The 22,516-nt window shown below is 39.4% G+C and overlaps 1 protein-coding gene across 5 annotated transcripts in view; it reads right to left on the bottom strand.

Moving 5' to 3' along the window:
- The window catches only part of LOC108087238 (sex determination protein fruitless), a 97,335-nt gene that overhangs the window by 7,835 nt on the left and 66,984 nt on the right, over window positions 1–22,516 (bottom strand). For 4 of the 5 annotated variants that reach the window (XM_017184533.1, XM_017184529.2, XM_017184530.2 and 1 more), the window contains exons 2-6: window positions 6,074–6,221; window positions 5,806–6,006; window positions 4,543–5,367; window positions 2,036–2,290; window positions 189–321 (exon numbers count right to left, since the gene is read on the bottom strand). In XM_017184533.1, the coding sequence (XP_017040022.1) occupies window positions 189–321; window positions 2,036–2,290; window positions 4,543–5,367; window positions 5,806–6,006; window positions 6,074–6,221 (1,562 nt within the window). Of the gene's footprint in view, window positions 1–188; window positions 322–2,035; window positions 2,291–4,542; window positions 5,368–5,805; window positions 6,007–6,073; window positions 6,222–17,459; window positions 17,662–17,906; window positions 17,923–22,516 lie in introns of those variants that run through there. The other variant, XM_017184532.2, reaches the window with a different exon arrangement.

Raw genomic sequence — 22,516 nt, 5'->3', positions numbered from 1 at the left:
AATATATATAGATACATAAGGTAAGATATTCTTTCGGTTTTCGAGTGCGTTAGGTATTCAAAAGCTCAGAGAGAAGAAGATTCTTTTGTGTGTGGTTTACTTGTAGTAGTTGTAGTTGTAGTGGTGCTAGCTCGGTTCTGGCTAAGGCTAAATGGCTAAATGGCAACGTTTATCGGTCAGCTACTCACCGTCGATATTGTCCGTCTGGTCCAGCTGCAGCTGTTTGGTATCGTTGTGCTCCTCCCGCGCATCTGCCGCCTGCATCGCGTGCTGCGACAGCAGCGTCGACATGTCCTCCGCGTGCATCTTCAGGGCGGAGCTCTTTTTGGGGCGGCACAAAGTGGGGAGAGAGGGTAAAGGGGATATAGTAAACGCTGTTTGATGCGGAACTACAAATCTCATTTTTTTGGAGTTTTAAAATAATGAAAAACAAATCAAATCCGAACGTAATATTCAAATAAAGGAAAAGAGTTATTCTTTAAATTACAAAAAATCGGAATAGAAAGTTAAAGCTGTTTGAAGAATATTTTCTGAAGTTCTGGTATTTTATCTTTTAAAAATATTTTGTGACTTTTTTTTTTTAGAGTTTTCCTGACTGCTTAAATTGTATAGTTTCCCTCTTCTAATAGTTTTGAAAAACCCTTAAGCCTTTTTGTTGTTACACCAAAATGCTGCTAAAATATGTAATTCTAATCAATTCCATTTATTAATGCTTCTCATTAAATTGTTCAATTTTTGCCATTGCAAAGTGCTGCCAAATCTTGTTTTTTTTTTTCGCTCACAGCTGCTGCCAAATTCTTAAGTATCTAAACATAGTTTAGTTCGTCGAAGGTTTTTTAATAAACAAAGCTTATTGCTAATGCCTAAGGCTAATCCTGAGCGGTGTGTGTGTGTATGTGGGGTGCCTCCTGCGAGGTCCTGTCTCTATGCACTGTCCTTGCCAACATTTATGGTGATGATGTCGGGGGAACGTCGCCGGGTGTTGCCACCGGCACTTCCACTGGGCGTCTGATGTTGCTGCTGCTCCTGCAGTTCACGTTCGTAGCACAGGCGATGTGACTTGCATTTGTTATGATGGTTGACGATCTCCAGGCGGAAATTGGAGTTGCCCTCCACGAAGGAGGTACGGATATCGGCCAGTTCGCCGCTCCATTTGCGGCAGTGACGGCAGAACATGGTATTGGCCCGCTCATCGTATTGCAGCCACTCAAATTGATACAGCCAATTGGCCCTAAATCGACCGCTTTTTCGAGAACTACCTCCGGCAGTTACCGATGTTGCTGCCGGGCTAAGGTTTTTCCCCATTGGCAGTTGATGTTGCTGTTGTTGGTGCTGCTGCTCCTGATGCTGCTGCTGTGCCAGCAATCTCTGCATGGCCGAATCCAATCCTTCGTTTTGGTAATGCAACTGCAAGCTCTTCAGCTGAGCCTCCACCGCCTGGTGCAAAAGCATTTGGTGCATGGACTTGTTGCCACTGCTACCTAAAAACGCCTCTGACTTTTTCACCTACACGCAGGATTGAGAAAAATCGAGTTTTGCAAAACATGGATCTGATAGAAGGAAGGATTTTCTGGTCTTTACTTTACTTTACAATTACTTTTGCTTGAGGCGCAGCTTTGTTGAGATTTTTCTTTTTCTTTGGCCGATATTCCGCTCTGAATTTGGAAAATTCAATTAACACACAATTCACCAATCCTTCGTTCTGCTCTCCCACATTGCTGGTTTTCATTTGATTTACTTAAACTTTAACAGAATACAATTTTAGGGCAGCTTAAGCTTTGGCTGTCTCTTGTCTTTGGGAAGCATTTTGCAATTGGCTAGCTTAGAGGTATAAAGATGAATCAACAAAAAGGCTTTTAAAGAATGTTCTGTACAGTAGTAGCTGGAACCATCGAACCGGTTCAAAAAAAGAAAAAACCTTAACAAACTAAACGATGCAGCAACAAAATCATAATCGAAATTCAATCAAAATCGAAATGTGTTCTGTATTATTTAATCGACTGACTTGTCTGACTGACTGACTGACTTAACTTACCGGCAAGTAATCGGGCGGCAGGCCCACGTGGTGTTCGCGATGCTGCTGCTGCTGCTGGGCGTCCATCAGCTCCTGTTTGATACTCAGCGACTGGCTCAGACCGCTCAGGGCACTGGCCGCGCCCACATTGCCCCCACCGCCGCCCAGGTGGACGCTGGTGGTCATCGAGAGCGGCGAGTCGTGGCGGCCACCGGCGTCCTCCGACTCCGATGTGCTGCCGCCCGTCTTGGGCACGGGACTCGACTTAAAGTTGGCCTGAAATAAGATAAAATATTAGAAAAATTAAGCTATTTCGTTTAACCTCTAATATCGAATTAGATTTATCTTTCTTCGTAATTAACTATTGTAGGTGGGTTAAACTTCTTAGGGTAAGCTACGGTACTCTGGGATTCTTATGCTTATCTGTGTGAGCGAGCTAGATACACACTTTAAATACCACATGTACATGCCTGAAAGGGATGACAATGCTACCCTTACAACTCACGGGAAATAGTTCCTATTACTTCTTTGCTTCTTTTTCTACAGTGGATCTCAGACGTAAACAATACTTATACTCTTTTATAACTTTTTATATAAAAAATATAATGAAAAATAATACAAATGTTAATATACAATTTAATATATTAGTACATTTACATAAATGTAATTTAAACTATTCTGAACGAAAAATTTTATAAAAGAACACACCCATAGAGTATAAAAAACGTCAACTATTTAGCACGTGAAGCGCGCTAAACGAATAGAGAGGGCCAAAAGAAAGGGAGAGCGGCACGTGCCTAGCCCACAAAAACATCACACTCTCTGATAGGCCAAAAATAGCTGCCAAAACACCAGCGAAGCACTATTTGATCGCAGAGCCAGCGGACACAGCTGATACCGCAGTCATGTGAGCGAGTGGAGCGTGTGCCCATCGTATCGCTTATGCCAAACAAAAACGTTGATATTGTTTGTTTGTTTGCCCTCTAACTGCGTCCACCCTCCGGCCGATAAGTAAAAAGTTTGGCAACCTTATGGCAATAAGAGACTAAAGCCGTGCCATTTGATGGTGGTATTCATAATAAAGTTATATGAGAAAAGTGTGATAAATTCCACACTCTTTGCTGACTGTTTTCAGATTTTATTTAATTTGATTAGGGCCAAAACCACAACTATTTTTAAAGTTTATGGTTGTATGCTTACAAAAAATAATTCATTCAAAATATAATTTTCTTTAAAACGAATATTCGGTTTCCTAAACAATGTAAACGATTTCACAATAAATTATGTAAAATTTACACAAAGCCTAACAGAATTTATCCTTTTATAAAGCCCTTCTGCGAGTGTATGCCAAATTTGATTTAAAAATTCTACCAAGAGTAATAATTGATTAAATAAAGTTTAAAACAAATAAATACATGACACTTGATTAAAAAACGTGACTTCTGAGTTATTTAACACAAAACAATTAGTATCCTGCATACAAGTTCATTAATTGAATTTGAACAAACAATCGCTACACAAATTTAATAAGATAATTATGCTGTAACTAACAAACATTTGACGCCTATTTGCATGTGAGATAATTTCTAATTAATTTTAATTGTCAGGCAATTAAAGTACATACCACAAAAAGCAGTGCTTTAAATTTCAAATGCGGAATTGCTGACTGACTGTCAAAGCTGGTAAATTGTTTAGGTTTGTTTGTGGGAAACAAAAAACCAGAAACAGGGGTAATTTAATTACGAGGGCAATGAGCTGGCCAATAAAACAATTAAATAAACACGGAAGGCTAGCCCTGGGGACCTAAGCTAATATTTTATGCAAAGGCCTGCGAAATGGTTTTATATAATTTTTGACCTTGTTTAAAAATGTATATTTCTGTTTGTTAGAATTCCCATTAATGAAAATTTTCAAATGATAGCTTTAAGTTATATTCCTGATAGTAAATATATATTTTACAAACAAACAAAAACAAAAAAAATTTTAACTCATTATTTTCTCAAATCACGTTGCGTATACGCAATATATTTTATAAAAAATAAAGTATACGTACAGTATACAAATCTTTTAAAATCTAATGTTCGTTGATATTGATATTTTACATCTTTAAGTTATAATCCTGATAATACTGAATAATAATAAAAATTATACATAATATTTTACAGACATACTAAGATTTTATTTAAAAAATTCTCATTAAATTTCAAACGGCGTTACGTATACGCAATATGGTTCATAAAAAAATAGTATACGTAGAGCGTTCAAATCTTTTAAAATCTTATGTTCATTTACAGTGGTCTTTTACATCTTTAAGTTATATTCCTGATAATTTATGTATATTTTACAGACATACTAAGATTTTATTTAAAAAATCCTATCTCATTAAATCTCAAACCGTGTTGCGTATACGCAATACATTTCATAAAAAAAAATAAAGTATACGTACAGTGATCAACTCTTTTCTAATCGTATGTTCATTAACAGTGGTTCTTAAAGTGTTTATTTTAGAATAATTTTTGATCACTTACTTGAGAGTCCTGCGGGTAGTGCCTGTCCTGGTGGCTCGAGGACAGCGAGTTATCACAGTTGGATGATGAGTTCTTACGTCTGCGCTTACTACTACTCAGCTGCTCCACCGGCGTGGTGGACAGCTCCCTGTCCCTGTCCCGCTCACGCTCACGCTCCCGCTCCCTTTCTCTTTCCCGCTCTCTGCTGTTGTTGCGCTCCCTATTGTTGTTGTTGTTGTTGCTGCTGCTATTGTTGTTGTTGTTGTTATTATTGTTGTTGTTGCCGGTACTGCTGCTGTTGCTATTGTTATTATCCTTGTTGCTGTAATCCAACTGCAACAGATCGTCGCGACTGTCCGTCCGCTCGAGCGTTCCCCGCTCGCTGCCGCGATCGCTGCATCCGTCGGCGCTGGCACTTCGATTGGCGGCCGCTGCAACCGCTGCAGCAACCGCCGCTGCTGCCGCCGCTGCGCTGGCACTGCCCACGCTCGGAGATCGTTCGCCGCCGGTGGGCGTGGTCAGCCCCAAGGCGACGGCAGCCGCATTCACATTACCGCCGGCTGCGGCTACCGCTGCTGCTGCCGCCGCCGCCGCTGCTGCCGCCGAGCTGCGTTCGCTCATGCTGCTGCTGCTGCGCTGCGTCAGCTCATCGCGCAGATCCCGTTCGCAGCGGGATCGCAGGGATTCGCGGGATTCGCGCATCGCATCGGCTACGCCCCCAGCGCCGCCCAGACCGCCGGTGTAGTTGCTCGGACCACGTCCGGTCGGCGAGCTGGCCGCCGAATCGCGCAGCTTGTCGCAATCGGAGCGGTAATTCAGATTGTTGTTATCTGTGAGACCACGCACCTGCAAAAGTACCGAAAAAAGAATACATATTATTATAATTTCATATCAAGTTATAAATACTACGCAGGAAATTCTAAATCGGGTATTCCCTTAAAATGGACTTATTTCCCAAGATTAATTTTGATTTGTGTACCTTATGTTCATTATCATTTTGAAAAATATACAATTTTGATTGTCTTATTCAACGTTTTTAAAGTATTCTTTTAAATGATCAACACATTTAGATTTCTTTAATTTAAAACTATGAATATAAATGTTTATAAAAGTATAGAACATTTTTTTTATCAAAAGAGTCCAAATAAGTTTAAAATTTTAATCTGCACAGTGTAATAACATTAAATTGTTTTTGAAAATGTTGGGAGTATTAACTTTTTTACTACAAATTATTTTAATCTGAAACGGGACACCCAAATTTGTTTTCCTGATCGTCACACGCACCTGCAGGCTCTCGGCCGTTTTGAGAAACATGGGCAGCGAACTCTGACCCACGTTGACCTCGCCCTTGTACATGAAGTCGAGCAGGGAGCGCATCTCGGCGTATCTGACATCTTTCAAGTAGATGATGGGATGTGGGTGCTGGTTCTGTAGGAAAATCGTCTCGAAGTACGGACTGCAGGCTGACAGTATGGTTTGGTGAGCCTGCAAAAACGAACGCAAAATGATTTATTTCAGCTGTAATTCATTTGAATATAATTTAGAGCCGCACCTTGACTGTTTCGCCCTCGCAGGCGAGCGTGACATCGCATAGCGCCTCCCGCTGCAGCAAAGAGGTGAGCACGCCGGTCAGATTTGTGGGATGATTGTTCCAGCGCAAGCAGAATTGCTGGTCCATCGCTCCTTGGTCAGTGTTGTACCTGTAATGTAGGAAATAATTGCATAAGTATGTGGCACCATATTCAAAAGTATTTTTAAAGTCGTTTAAAGGGCAGCAGAAACCTGTTAGATTTGGCATATTAACAAAAAGTTATTCATTGTTATTCAAAAACTTAAAAAATAAAATATTTGCTTATCTAAAAAGTCAAAGGAACACGGTTTAATAATCCATGACTTATTTTATAATACAAATATATATTTCCTGTATACCTAATTAAGTAAATCAAATTTCCCAATGACAAATCATCCACTGCAAGCTTAATCACTAACGAGCTCTTGATTATATTCATTGCAATCCGCAAAGTCTGCTCTTAGCTATATAGTAACTTCCTTTGCGGGAAGCTCTAATTATTTTTGGAAGCGGAAACGGAAGCAATTGGCTTCTCGATCCCGTTATCGTTATCGCTACTGTGGCGCAGAATTGTGGGCGTGTGTAACGCGTGTACAAGAAAGGCCAGTGATAATTTGTCATTGAACACAATTGCTCATTACAATTGCCGAGCGCTCGGGGCTGTTCTCAATTATTTATTGCATTTCCGGTCTCCGATAACAAACCGCCCGATGACTATAGTAGTTGTAGTTGTTTTTGTGTTTGGTTTTGTTTGTTGGTGTTGTTGTTGTTGTTGTTTTAGAGCTGCCAAACTCCACAGTTGCATCTGTATTAGATGGCTCGTTCGTGTGCGCGTGGAGTGTTAATTGCCATTTTGCTATGTTGCCGCCATGTTTGGCTGCTGGCTAACTGTTAATTACTCGGCCAAATAGACGAGCAATCCATGCAAATTTGGTTGACAGACGGAGAGAAGGGACTGGTGGCAATAATGGATGGTATTTGTGGCTTATCTATCGCAAAATTTATGGACCCCTCACATCCACTTACAGAGCTGCCCAAGAATAGACTTCGTGTTGATATTTCTTTATTACAATTGCCTGGAATGCACACTCTAATCTTAACGGCCTTTGGTCGAAGTTCTATTGGGGTTTACGGGAGGTACAAACAAAAAAAAGGGAGAGCGGGTGGTAAATTTGATAAGAAGCACTTTTGCTTTCCTTTGCGCCGCTGCCTTTGTGCTACATTTTATTGAAGTGAGCAGTAAATTATTACACATCCGGTAAGAACAACAAATAACTAATACCACTTGATGGAAAAATGCAAAGAAGGAAATCATTAATCAATGGAAATAAAACATTTTATGTAGTTCTGAACTAATAATTCAAGCAATTGTACAATCAACTTATAATCAGCTCAAATCACTTGGGTATTAAGTATACCCCATGAGTTCTACAAATACCCATTAAAAAAGAGAGGGAAATTCTATGGGAGAGAGAGAGCTTTAAGCTTTTGCCGGCTTACGCTTAACAAAATAAATAAACAAAACGTCAAAGAACTTTTTCGCAAACTGAATTTTGACCGTGAGAAAGAGGCGCCCAACAGCAAGTCGGAAAGAGAGGGGGAGATGCGGCAAATGAGAGAGGTGATATTGGGGAAAACACAGAAAGAGCGAGAGAGAGCGCGAGTGGGTGCGCGCGTGCGAGAGAGATTAGATCGGGCGAAATATCTGTACTTATATGTATGCTATAACAATAATAACAATTACAGCTTTGTGTGCGTGTGGGGGTCGCTGTCGTAAGCGTTTTTTATTGGCGATCTTCCATCTCCCTCGCTCCACCGCCCACCACCCTCTTCTCCACCTCCTTTGTTTGAGTTGCTTTCAAAAAGTCCAAATAAACTAACATCAGATCAAAAGTAAACTTTCGTTTTCATTGGGCCACGACTTTTTGCATTTTTTATTTCAAAGGGTTTTTGTTTTTGGTATATGTATATTTGGGTTATTCGATATTCAGTGTTCTGTATCTACAATTCCGACATTTCGCAAGACAAATTGAGTTGTGCATTCAGTTTTTGAAATTCAAATTTTATTGCATTGAATTTTAACTTGACAGTTGTTAGGGTATGATTCAATCACGTGTTTTATAACGTTTTCTGTTATCTATTTGTAAGTAATTTCGGCACATTAAGTAATTAATAGTTGTTCGATAAGAAATATTTTATGGATGAACAATACAAGGAAAATAAATATTTAACCCCGGAATAACAATGGGAAACCCACATACTATCTTTTTCAATTGTCATTCAAAACAGTAAAACTGATTCACAAAAGTGAAATCAAAGAAAGCCCACTAAGACTTTTAAAAGATTAAGTTTTCAAAATTAGATTCAGTTGGTATTAATTGTTATTAGGGTATTAAATTAAAACTTATCAAAGTGAAAATGATTCATATATGAAAATAAACCTAGAACAACAAAGCACTTTTATGAATTAACTTTTAACCAAAATTTAATGTTCATATATTTGTAGAAACTTCCTCTCAAAGCCTCAATTTCATTTTGTTATTTTAAAAATCCGGTTTGGTGACAGTCACAAAATAACCTTTTCTTGCCCATAAATCACTTTGTAAATATAAAATGCCTTTTAATTGTGTCATTCTAGCTTCACTTTTTTCTTTAATAACTTCACTGGCAATTTATTTACAAAGTCAGGGAAGTCACAGAAAAAAATAGAACGCAACGTAGCCAGCGCCGGCGCCAACGTAAAAAAAACTCAAGCGAAGCAATTTCGACGCATTGTGCTTTTTATAATTTTTTTTTTCATTCAATTTCGTTTTCGTTGACAAGCAGCAGTGCAGTCGGCGTCGCAGTTAACGTCGACGTCGGCGTCGGCGTTGCATGCGATTGCAGTTTTTATTTACACTTGCGCTTTCAATGCAAATTTGCTATGAATGCAAACAAAGTTTGTTGCCGCTCGCTCGCGTTTTTGTTGCCGCTTCTCCGAGTGTTCTGTTTAATTAATGAGAACTTTTACTTTTAGACAACAGTAGCGTTGCGCTTACGTAAATTGTTTAAAAATTTTTTAGCGCTTATCAGCGAGCCATAGCAAGTGGGCGTGGCGGAGGCGGGAGGGCGGCGGTGATCAGCAAATTGCGCAATATGATAAATGCCGCTCATCATCAGCTGAAACGTGTTGCTGTAACGCTTAGCGAATCAATATCAAGATGCAGATACAAGCCCAAAATACAGATAAGCGGCCGAGGGAAAAACGTAATGTGAAAAAAAAACATTTTGTCACGCGTCAACAGCATACTTAGATAATCAGCGCTAACTGCCAGTCACGCAGTAAGCAAGTAAAAGCGTACAAAAATCAAACGAATACTTTCTACCCTTTTTAGACCGAATTTAAAGGAACCCGTAGCATTTTTTTGAGTAGAAAGAAATGCAACTTAAATCAAATCCAAAACTTTGTGGAATAAATTAGGAGTCGAAAAAAAACAGATACAAATATTTTTAAAAATAAAAGGAACATTAAATTTATTGGTACTTCAGGTTAAAATACACATCTTTACAAACATGATCTAGTTCTAAATACTAAATAAGAAAATAAGTTTTAAACTGATAAGCCGAGAACAAAATACCTTTTGCAAGTGTATCATAAAAGAAAAAAAAAGTCAAAACACACTTAAGAGGCGCACGGGGCGTATCAGTAATGGCCTTCAACTTTCAGTTAGTTGCGCCTTATCGTGCGAGACGGCGACGTCGGCAGCGCTGCCGACTGCTCTGCCGCCGATCGACGCCCAGCTGTAAGCGAAATAGTTTTTTTTTCAGCTTTTTCTGTTCAATTTACACGTTCTAAATAGTTTGCGCAAAGCCGAATGGGTGTGCTTGAGTGTGTGTGTGTGTATCCGTGAGATACGCGAGTGAGCACACACGCAGATACTCGGGCTGCGATAATAATTATAAATACAAAGTAGTTTGTTGATATTTGTTGTTGCCTGCCGCTGACGTTTGACGTTTGTTGATCTTCTCGTTTTTTTGCTGTTGTTGTTGTTGTTGCTGCTGCTAGTTTTCAATTTTCGCTTTGCTGTTTATCTTTTGCCTTAGAACTTTACATGTTGGCGTAGGTTGTTGCTGTTGTTGTGAGCGTTGTAAATTTACCGTTGCGAGTTCAACGAACGCAGAAAAAACCTGGCTAGAAATAATGAGCGCCCACATGGTCATTACACGGTTTCTGTATCCGTATCTGTCGACAATAGATAGTTCAAAATCGTAGACACTCATATTCGTTTTTATTTTTTTTTGGCGCCAGAGTGAACTAAAAAATTATTTATAACATGTTCATAATTGATCATTTCTGAGATCCAAGGATGGTTGAAAAAACATATTGTAAAACATATTTCTGTAAACAAACACATACATATTGCTTGAAATACATTTAAGAAATGAATTAAAAATTTTATGTTTGAAAAAAAAAATTACTTATGGTAAAACGAATTCTTAAAGTAATAAATACTCAGTGCTACAGATACGTTTTTTAAACCGTTAACAAATTTCTGCCCTTCAATAAAACAGAGCGGTCATAAATCAATGGAAATCGCACGCAGCAGATGCGTTTGTTCAGATAGCCAAAATGAATATTTTAAATTTGCTAATGCACACATACATACAAATACAGATACGAAAGCACAGATACAGATACACACTTGCAGAAGGCAAACGAGATCAAGATTAGCGCGTTCGCGGTTCACCTTGACTTAATGGTCAAATGTGCAAAATGCCGCAAAGTAAACTTTGAGCAGCAACAACAAGCGCGGCTCAAATGAATCAGCCGGGCCAAAAGCGTTTGTCAAAGGTTTGGCCAGCTTGTAAAAGATGAAGGTCGCCGGTTACAGATACAGGTACGACCATAGCCACAGTCATAGCCATAGATGCAGATACAGATACAGCCGCGCCAGATCATGATTGATTAAGCGCGGCCTGTAAGCTGAGGCCAAAAACTCCATTTAGCCTTTGGCTCGAGGCTTGGCTTGGATCGGATCGCGAAAAAAAATATATAAAATATAAAGGCAGCGAAATGTTGAGCAAGGTCAACTGTAGGAGGTTACTGGTACTGAATACTGGGCACTGGGAAAATAGCTAATGGCCAATAGACGACTTAACTGGGTCACGAAGCCGGATAGCTCTGGTGGGCGAAGTAGTGGGAGTGAGGGATAGATATTAGGGTAATGGGTTCGCTAAATTGATTTATGCACGTGTTTGCCGAACCAAATTTAATGTTTGCCTGCCTAATTAAGTTTTGGTAATAGCCAATGAAGTCGAACTTTAACAGACCATAAAATTTCACTAAAAGACTGTAAGAAAGGTAATTAAATAAATTAAGGAAAGAGGCTTATTTTCTAAAATATAAAAGTAACAAGTAAAAAACCAAAAAATTTTTTTTGCTCTATAGAAAGTACTATTTCCAACTTTATAATTTGCAATTTTTTTTAATAAAACTAACAATGCTAATGAAATAAATTAAATAGGTTACTTTTATAACAGAAAGAAATCCCCTAGCTGAAACCTTTGCCATGAATTAAATAAAAAAGTCTATTAACACATCTCTGCTCATCCTATCCTAATTAATTTGTTTACCACTTCATTGTTGTGAGCGTTTGCTTAACGCGGCCCACTATGATTCAAAATTGCATGGAATAATGAAAAAAGTGAGCAATTTTGCAAGGCGTGTTTACATGGCGACCAGCGAGCCAGCAGATATAATAATTTAACTTGTCGTTCATAGCGGTGATATTTTTAGAGAAATGCATTATTAAGCAGCGGCACAAGAGTCCATCCAGTGGCGGGGGCAAAGGGGGAAGCTTCGAAGAGGGGTCCGCCAAAAGATACATTTTACATTTGTCAGATACAAATGTGTTAATTGCCTTGCAGTGCGTGCAGTGCGGTCGGCGGCCAGGAATAGAACGCCCACACGCAAAACTGTTTATGCCGTTTACCCGCCCATGAGCAAAGAAGGCGGGTGAAAGGGGCAGAGAAAAGAGAGGAGGGCGGGGATAGTAAACAGGGGGCGGGGCTGGGGACATCAGGGATGCAGACATTAGTGCGAAACTGTGTCGAGCAGCGTGTGGGCGTCCAAGAAGTGCGAAATTGTGTAAAAGGCGACAAATGAAATTAGCCGACTGCTCGCGCCTATCAGATATATCACTGGAGAGTCGGGGGGCGGGGGCGTGGCTGGTCGGAGCTAAGCGGGTGCCAAAGAGGCCCCCATAACATAGGCTGAGTTATGATCTGAGGTGAATTGGAATTGCCACTCGTTAGCAGGTCATGATGATGTCATTCCCAACTACTCGCAGACGATCTCTCTACACGGAGAGAAAATATCTGTAACTGAATTTTACAAATAAAAAATTTTTAAGTTTAACTTTGGTGTTTTAAATAAATGGAGTGAACTGCAATAAATTTACCCTTCTCTATGCTTAATTTTCATTATTAAAAGAGTTAGTAAAAGTAAAACCTTAATTGAAGAAGTAACAGAAAATAATAATATCCCCACATATTTTTTCATAGTTGTAAAAACCTAATCTTTGTAGAGAAGATTTTTTGAAAATTAAATTTATGAAAGTTAATTATACTTTCTATAACATTTTCCCGCTGTGCAGTTGGTTGTTCTCCGATTCTCCTCCCATACCGACTCGCTGAACAACCAACGCTTGTAACGACTACAGTTACGCGGTTGAAAATTGTGGGTGCCAGTGGCCATAATCTGGAATCTTGCCAACGGGCAGCAGCAGCGGCAGCGGCAGCCACTCGATCGGGCATCGGTTTTCAGCTTTCAAGTGCTCCGCTGTCCGACACTCAAGAAGCTGTCTTCGATTGTCGAAATCCGCCGTGGGCCGAACCTACGAATCGATTTTGAACAACTTTTACAAGAATCTTCAGCTGTCATCCAATTGCCATTGTCTGTTGCCAGAAATGTGTGGTTCTTTCTATGCCAACTTTACAAGGGTAATGTTTTTACTGCTGCTGATAAATCCTACGAAATTCCCCAATTCGTTAGCTTCATAAAAAGAAAAGATAACAACCCAGAAACAAAAACTCATAATCAGGGAAATGGTTTGTGAATGTTTCTTCAAAGCAAAAAAAAAGCCTTTGGAATTCTCCAGCAAAGGGCATTCCTTGGCTCATAAAAGGCGATAAAACCTGCCATCGATTTATTGCCTGCTAAACGAAGAGCTGTTCTCGATCGTGCTGCCTGAATTAAACGGGGCGTATGCCTAATATATTGCGCATACGTCACGTGGTGCAGCGGCGCAACTCAATTAGCACACGATTCAAAACGAACAGAATGCATGCAAATTGCATTTATCGCAAATAATCAAAACGAAATTCATTTCGATTAAATTTCGCAAAACTCTTGGCAAGCAAACATAAATGGTCGAGGAACAAGAACAATTACGTCAAGTGTCTGTGGTCAGACACTCTTCGGGCAATTAAATGCGCCAATTTCCCCTTGATACTGGCTGCTGCTATTGCCCACTTACATACTTGAGCGTACGTATATGCGAAAAAAAGTAAAAATGATGCACAAATTCTGACATCTTTCAGTTTGACGGCGTGGGCAGCCGAAATGCCCGAGTTGCGCGCCAGATTCTGCGGCCGTATCTTTTTTGTCCCTGCCTCGGATATTTGCAATTACAATGACACTCGGAATGGAGCAGCCGCAGAGGGGTAAAAAGCGCAGAGGACGCGCCGGTTCTTTTTCGCTGACTGACCCAAATTCGACGAACACACTTAGAAATTGTCTACGAGAGAACAGCGACAACAACTTGGATAGCACTAAGTACACGCAAACAACATGACAAAACAAACAGACGCGCGAAGGCGTATATATATCTCCATACCTATAAATGCGGTGCGTGAGTGTGTGTGTGCGGGCCCACTTAAACCCTGCCAAAAACAACCTCAGGCACATGAAGCACATGAGCAAGAACCGACAATAAACACCAAGGCACCAGAGTAAAATAAACGAAACTTTTCGCCGGCTGACAAATCGCGCGCGCTTCTGCGTGGGCAGACCTTAAAGACCCCCGAACAGACCTGCCTTCCCCGATCCTCCGAGTCGCTCCTCTGGCAACGTCGATCGCCGACATGTGGCCCTAATTCATGCAAAAAAAAAAAAACAGAAACAAAAACAAAAAAACAACAAAAGCAACAAAATATTGGGCAACATGTGCCACCGCCTTGGGTTAGCGAAATTCCCAGGTGGAGGTACAGGAAAAGGGAAGGTTAATTTGGCACAAAAATGCAAAACCAAGAAATAGGACTGATTTGTAAATGTATAATTTAGTAAATATTAATACCACCGCTACCACTTTCATTTCATATAACCCTTTTTAAATGTAACGAAATCTATGTAAATAATTAGAGAAAATTAGAAAAGTTATTAATTATCCATCAAGTCACATTTAAACCCACTCCATCGTCTATTTTTTAATAAACACATCCCATTGGAAAGTTCTAATATTAAACTTGACCAACAAAACACACCCCAAAAAACGAGTTATAAATAGACGAAGAGATCTCGAAACGCGCAAATTATAAATATGCAATCCATTTAAGCAAACAAAATAATTTATGTTTTTGTTTGCAAATACTTGGGAGGTATTCGCGTTTGGCATGTCTTCCGATTCCTGAGGTGGGCCAAAATATAAACATACATACAGCTACTACAAAGCTTTCATCCTCCGCTCCTCTCGCTGCCTTTTAAAAAAGTATCTATACATAAGTTGGCGCGAAATACACGAAAATAAACTAAGGGAGCGGGAAAAAAAGAAGGCAAAAATTCACAGGGAGCGAGATGATCATCCCCCCCGAAAAAAAGAGAGTGAAATGGGGGGCAGATTGGCCCTGGGTTTGGGCTGATATGTGTGCCACACACACATAGAGAATAACCACCCAATAGGGTGGACCAACCCCCTTGCCATTCTTATGCGTCTTATAAAATAACAGCGCTCGTATTTACACAGTTGTGCGAACAGAATTCGCACTGAAAAAATGTTTTGGCTGCTTTGCTCTCATATAAATACAAATCACAAAAAACGTACAATAAATAAATTGCATAAATATATAAATAAATAAATAACACATTGCGGCAAAGGTAACAATGCATCGCCTCTGTGCGCTGGAGCGTTCCACCCGTTCTGTTCGCCTCCTCTTTTATTATCTTAATGCCACTCACTCTGTTTCTAAATTTGTGTTATTTTAAAGAACAGTTTTTGTAAAGCGCGAAGGGAATAATCCTAATCCCTTGGAACCATTTATTTTTTATTAATTGTATTACTAGGGAAAAATGGTATTTCTACAGCTCGTTAAAAATCGTAAATTGAATCTTCTTAATTGCGCTAATACTTGCAGTACAGTAATATAAAAATCTGTGGAATTTTCGAAGTTAGCGAAATTCCAAATTATGTTATCAACACAAATATTTTATAATAATTAACAGGGTTTCCCAGATTTTTATTTTTTTTTAAAGCTGCAAGAATTCACTCCAAGAATTTTTTGCATTTAATATTTAAGTAACTAAATAAATTACGAGCCAAAAATGTGATCGACTAGGGACCTAGTAAATCCCGCCACCCTCTAGATAACCTTTCTTTGTGGGTTTTTTTTTTTTTTTTTGCTGCGATCGCTTCGTTAATTTTTCCTTATATTATTTGCCGGCTGGGTGGGCTGTGAAGGGGGCGTGGTCCGTGCTCGTTTGCCTTTAATCTAAATTGGCACATAGTAATGAGTGTGTGTGTCCGTGCGTGCCACTTTTGCGAGTGTGTTTGTGTGAGCATGAGCGATCGCCCATGTCTTCCATATAGAATATAGAATATATATATGTGTATATATATGTGTACCTACATATCTCTCTCAATCTCTCTGCCTGCTTTTCGTGCACACCCTTAATTGTGTAAAATAAATTGGCGCTGCCAGCGAAGCTGTCGCTGCGCGTTTGACGTCAGCTCAAAGCTTTTTCTTTATTATTCTTTTTTTTTCCTAATTTTTGTTCCTTTTTTTTTTGGTAGCACTTTTGTTGTTTCTATAATCGCGCACAGATTGTAAAAATTTAAATTTATAGATAATTTTCGCATGTTTTAGGTTTTTCTTCCGCTTGTCTGTGTGAGCGTGGCGTGTGTGTGTGAAAATTTTCGTGTATATTTTTAGAGATAACTTTTACGCATGACTTGATATGCTAAATTGAAAGGGTGATGGGCGGTGGGCGGTGGGCGGCAGAAGGGTAGAACGGTAAATACCTTTGCTTTACATCGCACTCACGTAGCGAGATAATAGATAGTCAGGCAGATAAATCGGACGGATTGCTGTTATGCCATAGGGTTTTTCGCATACATAATGGATTCCACTCAATCCGATTGTGATGTAATTGATCCGGGGGTTTTTTTTTTGTTTGTATATTTGCCATGTCTGCGCATATAGAATATACTATGTATGTTTTCTATAGATAAGAAACGTCAAAATCAAACTCTCGTTTCGGACTGTGTAGGACAATTGAAGGTCCCTTACATATACACCATACACCTATGGGGGTACGTTTTGTTATCTTTTGTGAAAGAAAGGAGCAAATCATGGAAAGCAGAAAAAACAGAAAAGACCTTCAAGTTCCAACAATATATCATGTGTTTACTGTTGATTTGCACTTTTGTTTATAGAAGAAATATACAACAATAATTTAAATGGTAATTACATATTGTAAATACAGTTGAATGGAAAATATTTGAGTGGGAAATATTTTGGCTTTATCACCTTAACATTGCCAAGTCATTACTTAAATGTTACTCGGAGAAAAAATGAAGACAACAATTTATCTTAAAACTTCAAAAAATTATCTTTATAGGGTTCATGGAATTGCTTTACAGGATCTTGAGAAAACAGATATCAAACCTTTTTTTGCTGATCACCCTGACTTTCTGCACGTTTTTTTGGGATTACATAACACGCGCCAGATGATGATCCACCTAATCGGCTTTTATAGGCCTGGTCTCCCGGTATATTAACTCTTGAGCCGTCACAAACTTTTATCTGAGAGACCCCAACAAGTTGTCCGTCATAAAAATGACCCAAATAGTGGAACTCAAGAGTAACTGTGCTAAGGAATGCCAGTTGGAAATTCGCAGGAAAATAAACCTTATCTACACTTGTTCATACTATATGCAGTATGCGATTATGGCTAGCTGTATGGGTATTATTTAATGCGCAACACACTTGGGAACTTTCGCTTTCGGTTCTCGGTTCATTCCGAGTTCTCCATTCCGATTTCTATACCCCCATTCACTTTCGCTGGCGTTGCGTTGAGACAGGTCGTATACTTGATTTCTGGTATCGTACTAACCTTTCGCAGAGTGATTGCAGCAGCCAAAAATTCGTGTAATCCAATGTGATGTTTTTGTTTCTAGCCGTTGACTTAGAGCAAGAAGTACAGTTGGGTTCAGTTAATGCTATAGAATTTTGATTTCACACTGCCCAGTATGTCAGACATAAAACTTTAAAATTCTATCAAGGCACCACATTTTTCTTCACTGATCAGTAACGATCTGGGGAGGGGTATTTTAAATTTAAGTATATATTTTTCAAGGCACTGATTTTAGCACTTATTTTGAAAAACTTTTTTCAAATATTTTTTTATTTGAATTTCTAAAACTAAGTATTGATTTTGCAGTTTAACCGACTGCAAATGCACTTTTGTTGCAATAATCCGTTGGGTTTGCTGTGGGCGGGACTGTGTGTGTGTGTGGTTCTTGGGTGTGTGAGTGTGTGTTAGAATCCGCGCAAACGCAACCCGTCCGTATCCGCCGCGTATCTGCCGCGCAACATCACAACAAAATTGTAACTAATGCGAGGTTCGCGAGAAAATAGGTTAAGAGTGCTGCGCGAAACGTGCGTCGGCGTCGACAGCGCAGTCAGCCGGCGTCGGCAGAGCGATTTGTGAATTTTTTTTGCTAAATTTTTTGAGCGCACGCGAGCGCTGATCTCGGCGCGGCAATTTGCAAAAACAGAAGAAGCGAAAAAACGCAGAAAAGCAACGCAGCAACCGTCCAACTAGAAAAAGGCGCAGCTAGCGTCAACGTCGACCGAGACAGAGGCAGAGACGGCAACTGAGGCAGCAGCAGAGGAGCGACGACGGCGCGACCTACCAACCGAATGAAGCGACGGACGCGAACCAAATTGCCAAAAACCTTGATACCGATCGCCACTCATACCCACACACACACACATTTGCACTGGCTCTTGCACCGAAGAGCGCCATTTCTCTTTCTTGCCATTTGCTCACTTTAAAAGAGAGGGAAACAAAACGCAAAATGCTTGCAAAAATGTTTAAAAATGTTTATCCGAAAGATTCAACTGATGGTAAGGGTTTGACAACATTCTAACAGTTATAGTTAACTTTGTTTTAATTTTAGATTGAAAAACATGGGATATACGTAGGAAGCCTTTATGTTATAGGGGAAAAACTTGTTAAGTAATATCTCAATAAATTATATACATATTTGATAAGGAGTGCAGTTATCGCACGAATAGGAAAAGCTGACGATGGACCGTTTGAACTGTTTGTATCACGTACTATTAAATTGGTGTATTTTAATATTTTTTGTTTTAAATATTAACTAACAAAGTGAAATAACAATAATCGTAAGGGAATAAGAAAAGCCAAAGAAACGTGCGACTGCGCAGTAGCAGCGACGTTAGCAGCGATCACCCGCTCTTTGCGCTTTTGGGTTCTCTCTGTAAAAATGCGCTCGCCAAATTAGATTTTATGAGACAACAAAAACAGCAAAAAAATATTATCATGGTATGCACATAGCGTCATCGCCGTTACTGCTCCACCCCCGCCCCCTTGCCCTATTCTTATGTATATTTTTATACACGTGTTTGTATGTGTGCTGCTTGTAGGGGCGCAGCCCAAAAACAAAACAACAATAAAAAAGCTTGCAATTTTTTGGCCAATTTTTGGCTGGTGTGGCTTTTCATGTGTGCGTGTCTGTTGGATTGTCGTTAGTCGTGTTTTTTCGCATGTACATATCTACGTATGTATGTGTGTTTTTGGCTGCTCGTATTTTTTCGGCAAATGTTGCTGTTTGAAGGTCAACTTTACGACCCATAAGCGCAAAAAATGTGTGTTGTTGATACCCTTGAAGAGGGCATTACCATTTTGATCGTACATTTTAACAATTTATAATTTATTTACTTAAATGGCAATAAGACGTTCAGAACTAGATCTTTTAGGATCACGATTCATCTAAAATTTTAATGGTGAAAATTTAAGAAGAGGACGAGCGTAAAGGCAACTGTTTACCTTTCATTTGATTACAAATTTGAATTCTTGATCTACTTTCGAAGGGTATTTAGATCTTCGGTAAAATCTAAACCGTCAGTTTTACTTGGCGTTAGTTGCGTCGCAGTCGACGCTGTCTGTAGCCTTTGTTGTTGTTGCTTTATTTTTGGCACACTCGAGTGTCTTTGTATGAGTGCTTGTGCGCCTCACTGTGTGGGTAACTTTACATGCGCGTGTAGGGCTCACTTTGCTGCTTTTTTAACAGCCGACGCCGACTGCGCTGCCTTGATCACTTACTCACACAGATACTAAGCGGAACACACACATCGGCACACTTGTTTGCCAGCCCAATTTGTTGTAGCTGTTAGTGAATTTAATACATAATACACACATGTGCGAAACATGTGTACGCTTGCCTGTGTGCGAATTTGATTGTTGCTTTTTTTATAAATTTAGAATTTTTGCATTTTTTCATTGGGCATTTTTGATATACAACGAAAACTTGCCCTGCTTCTTTTCTGTGCTATATATTTTTGATCCTGATGAAGTCGTTTTAAGTGAAAGTCACTCGATTCGAGAGGTTTATGAATGAACCGCAATCTGGCGAATAATTGCGTGTGTTTTGTTGTGATAAGAGTATTGATAATCCGCTTGCGTGGGCTGAAAACTGTAATCTCAAGGGCCCTTCAACCATTTTGTTATCTATTTTAACCGGAATTTATCTGCCTCTAGGGGTTACTTTGTTTATGCTGTATGTTCTATACAAACACACATTATGTAATCTTTTGTTAATTTGCTTGTTTGTATAACTAATTTGTAAGTGAAGTCGTATGTCAAACCAATTTTTACGAACAAACGAATTGAATATCTCATACTACATTTTTTTTTGGTTGTTAAAAAAGATACATTTATAGAAGAGCCTACAAAAATTGCTGGAGTGTATATACATACATTATGAAAACAGTTTAAAATTGATAGAAGTAATGTAAAAAATATCTGTTGCAAATAATTTAGGAAATAGTTATTTGCATTTTGCATTCTTAGCATTAACTGATAAAATGAATAGTATGTAATTAATATTTGCACATTTGTTAGCCATTTTCCCCAAAAATAATGCCAGTGACTATAATAGTTTTATGTAAGGTTTCCTTTCTACTTATCAATAAATCGTTTTTTGATCTTTCGACTAAGAATATAAAAATTTTTTAATGCTTAAATTTGCAACATGAACTTTAAACGCTCGGAATCTTTGAGTGCGCTTATCAGGTCTTCTGACCCTTTTCCAGATCGATCGATCGTTTAATGTAAAAGAGGGCAAAGCTCGGCAATCAATCACTTTTGATTAGGCTCTATAAATACGCATTATTATCGATTTGCACACACACGCACACAGTGCCACAGTCACTTCAATTACAAGTCACAGCATTTGGTGTCATCGTGACAACTTCACTTTTCAACACGATCCGAGAGATATGTATAATGTGTGTACGTAAGTGTAGATCGGAGAGCCGAACAGTTTTATTACCGTAATAGCAGCGACAATTGAGTGCGAAAAAGCCCAATGGTTAGGAGAAGAATTACAACCGCATGCCGCTTAGAAAAGAAATCAACTGAGCAGTGCCGACAGAGCTTCGGCAGAGCGTCAACGGCGCTGCGACTGCGACGCAGGCAGCTCAGCTCGCATAATCGAGAAGAGAAGAAAAGAAAAGAGCGGCGAATTATTAAATAAATACACACACGATCGCAGCCAAGTAAAAGTTATGCGAAATCGCACAGGAGGAGAAAATAAAGAACGGTATTTGCGTCGCAGGCAATGCGGGAAAAAGAGAGGAAGAGCAGGAAAGAGAAGGAATCGGATCTTATAATATGCTTAGATCTCCGATCTTTTCTCTTTGGAAGCTTTATCAAAGGAACTATCTAAAGGAAGAGGATGGCGTATCTGAGGGTATGGACCAGAACTAGAAGACGGGACAAAGTAGAAAATAAAAAAACCCTAAACCTTGAACATTGTAAAAAGTAATAAAAGGTCTTTAAACATGGGAGGACGACCATAATATTGGCTCAACTAACTCAGTTTAGCTTCTACTTCTTATATACTTTGTTAAATATGATTTTATAAAGAAACAAACAATATTAAACCGAAACACGTGAGCTAAAACCGCCTCAATCCGAAAGCTACCAAGTCCGGGCGTGACTACTATAAATTAGCGACCATTAAATATGAGTCCCACAAACAGCGAAAATCCCCTTAAAAGGCAGTTAGCCAGATCAGCCGGCGATCTGATCGGATCCGAGTGGACCGCGTCGAGTTAGGATCGGCTGAGTGAGTATCGTATAGCAGCAGATTGAATCTCGGTAGCCCGGCACTTGCAGTTCAAATTGCAATCCGCATTTGCAGTTGATGCCTTTTTGAGGGTGGCGCAGCTGCCTTGACACACTCGCCTGAAATGTAACCTGTGGCGCATGAGCCGTGCCAAAAACTGCACAAAAAAAAAAAAAACAGAAAAAATTCTAAAACCAAGCATTTTTGCTAAGCTTTTTGTCAAGCAAACCTTCTGGCGCCCATAAACGGCAATTCTCTTGCCACCAGCCAGTTTACAACATCAGAAACAATAGCAAAAACAACAAGTAACAACAAGCAAAGTTAAGACAATGCGAAACAGCAAAAACCATATTTTGAGCGTGAGAAACGGTTATGGTCCGACCATATAGCAGATATAGCCCACCGCTGATAGCCGATCCAAAGTTCGCATTCGCCGCAAAAAAGGCGCGTGGGTGGCGCTGTAATGGAATATCTGAATATCAGCCCGTCAATGGGTGGCAAACTGCACCCATAAGCATAAAAAATGCGTCCAGCACTCACGTACTTAAAGCAGAGATATAGTCAGATGCCATAAAAAAAACCCCGATCCGCACGAAGAGGTAAATACAATAAACTGTGGCATGCTGGATAAGAAAAAAAGAATTGCAATTTATGTAAAAATTATTTAATCGCAAATATTTTCCCACAAAGAGCACACTTGGAAATATGTATGTAGAAATTAAAACACCATTTAAAAGAGGGACTAAACACATTAGAAATAACTAGTCGTACTACAATTAGAATCTAGTTATCA

Source organism: Drosophila ficusphila, unplaced genomic scaffold (assembly GCF_018152265.1).
Source record: "Drosophila ficusphila isolate 14025-0441.05 unplaced genomic scaffold, ASM1815226v1 contig_791, whole genome shotgun sequence".
Classification (NCBI taxonomy): domain Eukaryota; kingdom Metazoa; phylum Arthropoda; class Insecta; order Diptera; family Drosophilidae; genus Drosophila; species Drosophila ficusphila.
Note: the sequence above shows the minus strand (reverse complement) of the source record. Positions and strands in the feature narration are given on the sequence as shown.